The sequence below is a fragment of the Mus pahari genome, chromosome 8 (assembly GCF_900095145.1).
Source record: "Mus pahari chromosome 8, PAHARI_EIJ_v1.1, whole genome shotgun sequence".
Taxonomy (NCBI): domain Eukaryota; kingdom Metazoa; phylum Chordata; class Mammalia; order Rodentia; family Muridae; genus Mus; species Mus pahari.
This window is the reverse complement of record NC_034597.1, coordinates 87710128-87721525: the sequence shown is the minus strand read 5'-3', so window position 1 is coordinate 87721525 and position 11398 is coordinate 87710128. Positions and strand designations below refer to the sequence as shown.

The 11398-nt window shown below is 41.7% G+C and overlaps 1 protein-coding gene across 2 annotated transcripts in view; it reads right to left on the bottom strand.

The window, feature by feature from the left end:
- Positions 1 to 11398, bottom strand: part of Pibf1 (progesterone immunomodulatory binding factor 1) — a 173234-nt gene that overhangs the window by 161448 nt on the left and 388 nt on the right. For both annotated transcript variants that reach the window (XM_021202903.2, XM_029541980.1), the window contains exons 2-4: positions 10169 to 10441; positions 6965 to 7065; positions 4361 to 4559 (exon numbers count right to left, since the gene is read on the bottom strand). In XM_021202903.2, the coding sequence (XP_021058562.1) occupies positions 4361 to 4559; positions 6965 to 7065; positions 10169 to 10420 (552 nt within the window). In that variant the 5' untranslated portion in view covers positions 10421 to 10441. The remainder of the gene's footprint in view (positions 1 to 4360; positions 4560 to 6964; positions 7066 to 10168; positions 10442 to 11398) is intronic.

Here is an 11398-nt window from a genome sequence, read left to right as displayed (position 1 = left end):
AAAATAAAATAAAATAAAATAAAAAATAAAAACAATAATTCTTTTAGACAGTATATATTGGGCAGAAAAGCTGTAACTGACCCATTTAAATCAAAACCTGGAGAAAAAGCTACCATATGATTTTCTTTCAAGTCACTGATCCAGAAACCTTGGTCCACTGAGAACCAAGAACAATTACCATTCCAGCAAGACAGTAGGTGGTATTCCGCATTTACAAAAACCCAGTGAGCACTGTGCCAGACATTACAAACTCAGTTAATCTTTACAACAGTTTTATATATATGATTTATTTATTAATTTTATTTATGTGAGTATACTGTAGCTGTCTTCAGACACACCAGAAGAGAGCATCAAATCCCATTACAGATGGTTGTGAGCCACCATGTGGTTGCTGGGAATTGAACTCAGGACCTCTGGAAGAGCAGTCAGTGTTCTTAACCACTGAGCCATCTCTCCAGCCCCAAAAAGAGAGATATATTATTGCTTTTGTAAATGAAGACAACAGAAAGGCTCTCAGGGTAAAATCATACCTAACATAAAAAAGCAAGAGCTGTCAGTGCGGGCTTTGGGCATTACTGGCTCTTGCCCCGTTCACTGTTCTCAGTTCTTTAAGGGAATTCTCAAATAAAAAGTATTTGCATAGTAATATTAAGTATTATCTTGTTCAATTTAATTCTCACTCTCTCATTCTCTATACAATATATGACGACACTGGGACTTTTAAAGCAAATAGATATTGTATCTAATTTAGTATTTTTATTTGTTTTTAGAGGAGGTCTTGCTTCATTGCTGAAGCTGCCACCTTGAACATTTGGGTTCAAGAGATCCTCCTGCCTCAGTGTGTTCAGTAGCTGGGACAAGCACTGCTAGAATACTAGCACACCCAGCCTTTCCTGGGTTTAATCTGTTTCCTTAATATTTAATTTCAAATACTACAAGTGTTGATGGCTATGCCTATACAAACAAAAGCTCTTTAGGCTAGAAGGAGTTGCTGACTTGGGACTCATACCAAAGATTAAGCCTAAGTACAAGTTTGTTTAAGAAAACTAGATTCCGAACTAATCTATACCAAGATTCTCCCCCATTGTTACCCCTTGATAATCACAAACTTTCCACTCTCACCCACTAGCCCTAGGTAACTCCAGACAACACTAATCTGGCTCATTCTCAGAGTTTCCCTCTAAAGACCGTTATAAACCACTGTAAAATTACTCATTTTGCAGACTATGGAGTCAGTGGAATTTTGGATTTAAATATACTTTCCATTTTTATGAGGGTCAAAAAATATTATCAATTGGGTGTTTCTTTGAGTAAGGTAAGTCTGAGCTTGTTCCTGGATGACCCAGAGGAGGGCAGTCAGAGTAAGACAAACAAGACTACCCCAGAGAGAGAAGGGGTTTGGAAATCCACAAAGGAAATAAAAGAATACTTCAACAATGCAGAGAAAAGTCAGAGCACAGACTGCTAAGAAGTGACCTGGAAAGAAAGAAAGAAAGAGCTGGGCAATGGTGGCACATGCCTTTAATCCCAGCACTCGGGAGGCAGAGGCAGGCGGATTTCTGGATTCAAGGCCAGCCAGGTTTACAAAGTGAGTTCCAGGACAGCCAGGACTATACAGAGAAACCCTGTCTCGAAAAACCAAAAAAAAAAAAAAAAAAAAAGTGAGCTGAGAGGCTGGGGAGATAGCAGTTGGTCATGGGTCTGCCAAAAGCAGGACAGCTTGAGTTCGATATCTAAACCCCACAGAATGAAGCCAGATGTGGTGACACGTGGTTATTATCCCAGTGCTGGGAAGGTAGGGCAGGCAAATCTCTAGGCTTCACTATCCTAGTTAATTGGCAAGCTTCAGGTCTTTGAGACTCTGTCTCAAAAATGAATGAATGAATAAGTAAATACCAACGTTAGGCCTGCGTAACCCTGAAGGCTGTCCTGTGGCCTCTACTGCATTCACACCCATGTGCACATACACCAGCACACACATATAACATACATAAGCTAAATCTAGCTTTACCCTAACAGCTCTCTCGTAGGAGAGGGTGAGTGACTAAAAGTGGCTTCCAAATGGTACCCCAGATAAATGCCAGCAGTCCTACCCTCAGGATAAGCTCAAAGCCCTCAAGAACCTCAAATCACACTGAGGGTTTTAGTGGGACACTCATTCCTACAGCAGTGGCTCAGCAGTGGAGGGAGAGCTCCACTCTTTATATGACTTAGTGGGTGGCAAGTAACAGTCATCTTGAGACAGGACCCACTGCGACAAACTGAACTACCCTTGGGGCCTAAAAACTTAAAAAAAAAAAAACAACCTGGCCAGGGAGGCTCAGTTTAGTCTGCCGCAACAGCAGGATGGGGAAAAGCCCAAGAGGGCAGGCAGCAGTGGACAGCAAGGTGAGTGGAAGCTGGGCAGCTGGGGCTCGGCTCAGGCAGAGAAGTGGGAAGAGAATCGCAGTGCCACGACCTATCTTAACTAAGAAGAGTCCTAGAGATAACAGCTCTGGGCCTGATGTCACTGCATACATCACTCAACTGCCGAAGCCGCTGATGCCCCATTCACCACTATAGAGCCCAGGAATGCTGCAGGTCCAGTAGTGAAGCTGATACCCACAGCTGCATCCCTCCAACAGGATCAAACTCCACAGGTCAGGCAAGTACAAAGGCAGGTCTCTCCCTGCACAGACCTGCTGTGGCCACACTCCTGACACCCTTGCGAGACATCTCCAACTAGAACCTGAGCCACACCAGAGGGCACGCTGGGCTGTGTCTGCGAGACTGAGGGAAACTGCCTCCTAGACAGTGCAGAGCCCAGCCGGGAGAGGCCCACGGCATACAGGGACACTCCATCAAGGAAAAGGAGGGGGCTCCTGTCATGTGTCCATTAGAGTGTCCCACACAGCATTAACCACAGGAACGCCTAGAGCCCACACGAGCAAGTGACTGTCTCCACAGACTGAACTGGCACTCTCCGACTTCCGAGAGCCCTCTAGGCAGCTGCTCTGACACAGCACCCTTTTTGCTTGGTTTTTGTTGTTGTGGGTTTTGTTTGTTTCTGGCTTTTTGAGACAGGGGTTCTCTGTGTAGCCCTGGCTATCCTAAAACTCAATCTTTAGACCAGGCTGACCTTAAACTCAGAAATCCACCTGCCTCTGCCTTCCAAGTGCTGGGAGAAAGGACACCACAGCAGGGCGTCCTTTCTTTTTTTTTTAATCTTTTGTATATTGTGATTCCTCCTCCCCTTTTTGGTGCACCTTTTAGGTTGTTGGTTTGTTTGTTTTGTATTTTCCAGCATTAAAAATTATTTTTGAATTCTACAAATAAATATCTAATTTTTTACATATTTTTCATTAGGATATATATATATATATATATATATATTCCCCCTTTTTTCCCCTTAATGTTTTCCCCCTGTTGCCTCCATATATCCTTTTATTGTTATGCTCCACTGACTACACATTGCTAAAATACTTGTATCTTCCTATTTCTAGCCCCTTATGCTTATCTAATTTTTTTTAAATTCATAATTGAGATCTTTTTTTTCTTTTCTTTAAAGATTTATTTATTGTTATATGTAAGTACACTGTAGCACCAGAAAAGGGTGTCAGATCTCATTACAGATGGCTGTGAGCCATCATGTGGTTGCTGGGATTTGAACTCAGGGCCTTCGGAAGAGCAGTCAGTGCTCTTAATCACTGAGCCATCTTTCCAGCTGGAGATCTTTTTTCTATTCTAACCTTTTACTTGTTTTCTCCCATAGGAGTTCTCCACTTTCTCCTTTCTTTTATTTAAGTGTGCTTATCCTAAATGCATCTCCTTTCCAACCTCCTGCCTTTATCCAGCCAGACTCTCTACCTTTTCTCTCCTAGGTGGAACCAAATTTACAATTAAATGTGTGTAACTCCAAACCTAGGAAGGGGATGTGAGAGGGAAAAATTCTTGGGTGGAGTAGGAACTAGAGAGGTACTTGATTAGGAAGTAGAAGAGGGACCACTTATGGGAGGGAGGAACCAGCTGGAAGGAGGTCAGGAGGTCAGGAGGCAGGGGCGGGCTCAGGGAGAGGAGGATGAGCAACAGCAACACATGTCACAATGCACCAAAAGGTAAGGAATTACTTCATATGCCAACTTAAAACATAAACATAAAAAACAAATACATAATGAATGCCTCTATAAAAATGCTAAGCCAATTTCTGTCTGATTAGATGGAGCTGTTTTGGGTTTCTGTTGTACTGTTTTTGTTTTTCTGAGACAGGAATGGCTTCCAACCCACTCTGCAGACCCTCTGTCCATATCCTGAGGACCGAGATTACAGTACGTGCCACTACCCTGAGCTCTGGAGTTTTGTCCAGATGATGTACGACACTTACAGATACGTATTCAGGAATAGAGAGCTGATCTTCAGGAAAAGATTTTAGCTTCACATACTGCTCGTCTGTCAGCTCAAAGTCCCGCAGATTCCGGCGGACATCTCCAGCCTTTTCTCTCAGCTGATGGTTTGTCTCTTCCAGTTGCTTTTGTCTCAATAAAATGGTTTCCATTTCTTGTTTCATTAGTTCTTGATATTTTCTACATTAAGAAATGGCAAGCTTTAAAATCTCCAAGACTTCTTCCAGAGTTCCATATAGTATTCTTGGCTACCACAGTGCTGACTTATGTAGCTAGTTAAATATGAAGTAGCAAATCCATACAGATTAGTAAATATAAAATCCCAAATTATTAATCAACATTCTTAAGTAATAACTTAAAAAAAATTCAAATCACAAAATTATACATTTAATCTGCTAACACAATGGTTCTCAACCTGTGGGGTCATGACACTTTTGGGGCATTGAATGACCCTTTCACAGGGATCGCCTAAGACCATTGGAAAATATAGATTTTACATTACAATTCAAAACAGCAGCAAAATTAATTATGAAGTGCAACAAAAACAATGTTTTGATTGGTAGTCACCACAACATGAGGAACTATATCAAATGTCAGAGCATTAGGAACATTGACAAATACTGTGCTAAAGTTTTAAAGCTTCCTGTGTCAACTTTGGAGCCTAGTTACTAATTTCCATTTCTCTTTCATCCTGATACTGCATCTCTCTAATGCAGTAACACTGAGCCTCATACGGTGAGTCTGAGCCATCCTGTGGTATGGAGACCAGAGCTGACTCTACAGTGTCCTTCTCAGCTGTTTCTTCCCCTTATTTCTGAAAACAGGAGCACGCACTGAACCCAAACAGCACTCCTTTGCCTAGGCTTGCTGGCCAGTGAGCTGCTGGGATCTGCTTGCCTTCGCCCTCACTGTGCTGGGTTTTTAGGAAAACACCACCACTCTCATCTTTCACTCAGCATTCAAACTCAGGTCCCCTGGCAAGCATTTTGCCTCTGAGCCACTTCCCCAATCTAGAGAAGAGACCTTAAACAGCACCAGCAAAAATCTGAGAAGAAACTGTGGATGTGTTCTTGCTCAGTCTTTAAACCTACTAACCTACTGTGCCTCTACTGATTTTATTTTTTTATTTTTTTATTTTTTGGTTTTTTGAGACAGGGTTTCTCTGTAAAGCCCTGGCGGTCTTGGAACTCACTCTGTAGACCAGGTTGGCCTCCAACTCAGAAATCCACCTGCCTCTGCCTCCCGAGTGCTGGGATTAAAGGCGTGGGCCACCACCGCCCGGCACTACTGATTTTTTTTATTGACTTATTTATCTGATTTCCTGACAAGTCTTGCTCAGTAGCTCTGGATGGCTGAAACTCACTCTACAGACCAGACTTGGCTTACAGAGATCTGCATGTTTTTGTTTCCCAAGTGCTGGAAATAAAAGGTCATTCACTTTTATTGAGTGTTTCCTGTGAGTTTATTCTAGAAACAATGCATATTTTTCTACTAAAATTTCATTGTTTATGTCATATTAAGTTACATGAGTGTACTGGCTAGTTTTGTGTCAACTTGACACAGCTGGAGTTATCATAGAGAAAGGANCTTTAGTTGGGGAAATNCCCCCATGAGATCCAGCTGTAAGGCATTTTCTCAATTAGTGACCAAGGGGGGAGGTCCCCTTGTGNGTGGTGCCATCTCTGGGCTGGTAGTCTTGGGTTCTATAAGAGAGCAGGCTGAGCAAACCAGTGGAAGCAAGCCAGTAAAGAACATCCCTCCACGACCTCTGCATCAGCTCCTGCTTTCTGACCTGCTTGAGTTCCAGTCCTGACATCCTTTGGTGATTAACAGCAATATGGATAATGTAAGCTGAATAAACCCTTTCCTCCTCAACTTGCTTCTTGGTCATGATGTTTGTGCAGGAATAGAAACCCTGACTAAGACAGTGAGTATGCTGGGTAGTGGTGGTGCATGCCTTTAACTCTAGCATTTGGGAGGCAGAGAGAGGCCTATCTCTGTGAGTTCTAGGTCAACCTGGTCTATAGAGCTAGGTCCTGAATAGACAGGACTACATAAGGAAATCCTGTCTCAGAAAAAAATAATTCCTTAAGTATATTTGGCATAGGTACATTTGAAAGTAAACAACGATATTTTGTTTCTTGCCTGCTCATTTGAGATAAAACCTCACCTAGCCATAGTTGGCCTCTAACTCATTAAGTAGCCAAGGATGACCTTGAACTCTTGATCATTCTAATATACATGTATATAAAAACAACAGTGAAATCCAATAGCTGGAATAATCCAGAATGTTTTCTAGAGTGGATGAAGAAAAAGTTTATCCACACATCAAGTTGTGGTCAATTTAGAAACTCCTTTTGTGATTTATAGGATGGTTATACAGGCCAGTATTTGTAGAATGAATACTGAATCTTAACGGTGCATTTGTGCAGTGTTATACAGCAACCTGCTCTTTGGTGGTCTAGATGTGAAGATAAGCATATCTAATTTAAATTTTCTCTATTATAGTCTATAGCAAAATGTAAAAGCAAGATTAAAATTAGTTGATAAATAGATGTTAGGTTTTTGTGAAAAGCGAGTCTTACTTCGAATCTTTCTGTTGAATAGTCAACTGATTGTCTAATCGCAAAGTCAGCAGCTGTTTCTGGTGAAGGGCATCATTAAGTTTTTCTTCTAGCTCTTCAATCTGCACAGAGAGAATCTAGTAAGTTCTAAGTTCAGCATAACAACAACAACAAAACGAACCACTCAAAAGAACCAGAACAGGAGTCTATAAGGTCCTGGGTTAAGGTGCTGTCTTATGGCTGTTTCTGCCAGGCCTCGACTACAATGACTCACCCCCTAGCTTACACACAGAGCTCACTGAGATAGGAACTTCATGTAAGCTCTCTGCTCACACTGACTGCTAAGTCACGAGCTAACCTGAGCACTGTACATCCTCCAGTGACTGCCACGGGGGTGAAAACACAAACATTCAGAACAAAACAAGAAAGAGCTCAATTCACTAATCTCATGGTTTCTGAATTAAAAAGAAAAAAGGGCTCTCTTGACATGCCTGTCTGGACTAGTACATGTTTCTCACCAATTTCCTTTCCTGGTATTTCACAAACTTCCACATCTTCCTTTATCTTACCTTTAAAATGTGTAACAAAAGTATACCACTTTCAAGTCACCGTCTCTGTAAAAAATTCTAACTGTAGCAGAGCACCCTCCTAGAGATCTTTGTCAACAAGTTCCTCTGTGACTAACTGAAAACAACACATGGCTCAGGCCATATAAATCTTCCAGTTCCCTAATATCCTGTGCTTTCTGTTAACCCCTATGCATTTGGTCCTGTGCTAGTCTAATTCCTTTTCCCTTTGTTCCAACCCAGACAGTTCTTGTTTCCCCATTAACAAGCAGATGAGTTTAACAGCATGCCTCTTATATCAGGCCCCCTCTTCTCCTGGATCATCTTTACCACTAAACAAAGAATCCAGTTAGTTGGCTATTGGTTACCTCCCGATCAAGCATTACTATTACTATCACACATTTCAGAACATCTTGCCAAGTACGAAGCCTTGAATTTGGGGGTGCAGGTGCGGGTGCAGGAGGCCAGGGAATACACTGGAGCTGGACAGAGGACAGAGGAGGGGGAAGGATGCACGTACAGAAGTCAGATTTGAAATTTTCAAAAACTAAATTGAAAAACGAGGGGAGAGTCAAGTCCTACCAGAGTCCTCTACATGTGCTCTACAGCATGTGTGCTCTCAGAACACAGAATACGACAAAGCCGGTAGGTCTGCATGTGTTTGTGGGTGTGTGCACATGTGTAATTTGGTACATAAAGGGATGAAAATGACATTACTCTTTCAGCTGAGGACCATTAATATGTAGTATGCTTACTAAGTGTCTGTATTCTCTCATCTCTACTTCCCTATATGCTAACCTAGTCACCAATGTGATAGGAGTTGGGGGGAATGCTTAGGTTGCACAGTGTGCCCAGGACAGGAGTGACTCCCCTAGTGAAACAGACTGATGGAGAGAAATAGCTGCCCTCCTGCCAGGTAAGGACCCAGCAAGAGGCAGAAGACCCAGAATGGACAGAGAACTCACAACCAGCGCCCATTCCTGGCTACCTCGGCTGCCACACTGTGAAAACAAATTCCTATTCCTAAGGTTTTTGTTTCAGCAGCTCAGAGAGAGCAAGGCAAGAATAACAGCCATAGCCTAATGTGTTCTGCTGGCTCAGTTATTAAAGTGAAGTGTTATCTCTTTACTGCACTAAACCCCTGAGGTCTTGAAGGGGCCCCATTAAGAAATTGTTCCTTCTTCCTCATGCATTTTCCTCACGGGCAGAGCATGTGTCTAGCAGGCTGAAAGCCCTGGGTTTGATCCCAAGCAGCTCACAAATAAGTAAATAATCAAATTTTAAACCAATACTTTATGATTTATTTAACTTTTATGAGTCTGAATGTTTTGCCTGCACATATGTATGTTTCAGTGTGGTGCCCTCAGTGGTCAGAAAACAGTATTGAATCCTCTGAACTGCGGGTTCTGAACTTTGACCCCATGTTGTAATGGTAAGAGTAGTAAGCACTGTTAACTGCCTAGTTATCTCTCTAGCCCTCTCCTTTTTCCTATTAAGTTGTGTAGTGTGTGTGTGTGTGTGTGTGTGTGTGTGTGCAAGTGTGTGTGTGTGCAAGTGTGTGCATGCCATGAGCCAGTTCTCTTTTCACTATACATCTCAGAGATGGAACTCAGGTCCCCAGGCTTGCATGTTTAAGCATTTTTACCCATCAAACTATCTCATTGGCCCCAAATAAAGACATTATCTTCTAGTAGAAAAAATGCTGACTACCTTAATATGCATATCATATTAAGTAGCATAAGCTAAAATAAAAGACCAAGTTAGCAAGAGGAAATAAAATGACAACATAAACAAACTGCTGGATGGGGCTTCTCCCCGAAGAGCTGAGAGGAGTAAAGAGGGAAAGTTCACTGTCAGAAACAAGTAACTGTCTTAGGAACAGAAGAAGTAACACTGCAGAGATGTGTCAGGGAGTCAGTCACCATTTCTTAGGGCTAGTATCATCTCTACCAGGCATTCCATGAACTACCCTGGGACTAAGTACTACACAAGGCAAAAATGCAACAACTAGTTCACTGTTGTAAAGGATAACACACTTGCTAAAGACCATGATCACCAAAGTTTGACTTCTAGGACACAGTAACTCTCAGACACAGTAGCTGTGTAGGAAGGTAAGTAACAAGGAAATCAGACTTCCAGCTGGGCAGTGGTGGCGCACACCTTTAACCCCAGCACTCGGGAGGCAGAGGCAGGTGGATTTCTGAGTTCGAGGCCAGCCTGGTCTACACAGTGAGTTCCAGGACAGCCAGGGCTACACAGAGAAACCCTGTCTCAAAAACCAAAAAAAGAAAAAAGAAAATACATATTCCACTAATGTCACACTTTAAATTTGAGCCTTCAAACGTAACTCACTCATACACTTAAAACATCCCATTATAATATACAAAGTGCAGAAAGGCAATATTGGAGGGAATATGAAGTATAACATTTAAGTTCCATATATAGTGTTTTTGTTTTTCGTTTTTGAGACAGAAAAATCACATAGCCCTGGCTGTCCTAGACCTCACCATATAAATCAGGCTGGCCTAGAATTCAGAGATGCACTGCCTCTGCTTCCAAGAGCTGGGATTAAAGGCGTGTGCAACCTCACCCAGCCTATAACCAACTTATCTTTCCTTTTCAGTTTCAAGATAATAACAGAAATTGCATCTGACCTTACCTTTGTAAGATAATCCATTTTCAAGTTGTCGATCATCATGTTTTTCTGGGATAGCTCGATTTTCAGTAACTGAATATTATGAAGTATTTCTTTTCTTTCGATTAACTGCCTGGTGATTTTGACTTTACCCTCTCGCTCTTCTGATGAGGAGACATCATCTGTATGAATGGTTGTTTCTAAACTAATATCTTCAGATTCCAGAGAACTAGAGATATTTACTTTTTTTGACTCCTTGGCAATTTTTCGAGACATTTTATTATTTGAATCAATCTTCTGTAGAATAAAAAGAAATAAAGTTAAATATACAAAAAACCTACTACAGGGAATACAGTGCATTAATGAGACACCAAGGATTGCCTAGATCGTTAGGTATTGGAAGGTCCCAAATCTAAACCAGATTAGTATTATGAATTACTGCTCAAATCAAACATTCACTAAATCCTATCATGAACTCACCCGTCTGTCATGTGTGTGTCTCTGTGTGTGTGTGCTGGCATATGTGTCTTGGGGCAAGAATCTTATTTGAAGGTAACAGGTAAATAAAGTCATGTAAAATAGAAAGGATAGCCCTACAGGGCAGTGGGGCAGTGGTGGTGCATGCCTTTAATCCCAGCACTTGGGAGGCAGAGGCAGGTGGATTTCTGAGTTCCAGGCCAGCCTGGTCTACAGAGTGTGTTACAGGACAGCCAGGGCTATACAGAGAAACCCTGTTTTGAAACACACACACACAAAGAAAGAAAGAAAGAAAGAAAGAAAGAAAGAAAGAAAGAAAGAAAGAAAGAAAGAGTAGCCATATAACACCAAGTATCAAACTCAAGGAGAGGTTGATTTTTGCCACAGAAGGTCCTCATAGAAGTAGTATTTAAATCTGGACACACACAGTATGTCGGTGGAGGGTTTATAAAGCAAAAGCCGAGGAGACGTCAAGACTTACACGCCAGGTTTATTTTTACATGTAAGGCATCACTGAAAAATTTGAAAACAGGCTCAGAGTGAGACAAAAGCATTTTTAAATAACTTGAAAAACCTAGAGGTTAGTAGGGTAAAAACTCGAATATTCTAAGTTGCATATTTTAGCCTTCACAAGGATCTAGTAACTCCCTTGTCTAAATACTATACGATTTAGTAAAATAGTTACAGAATTAGCTATTTCAGGTTTTCTAAAGGGAACGTTGAAGAAGGTCTGTGTGGTGGTGGGGAACAGGAAGAGCTACAGTACAATCCGCCTCT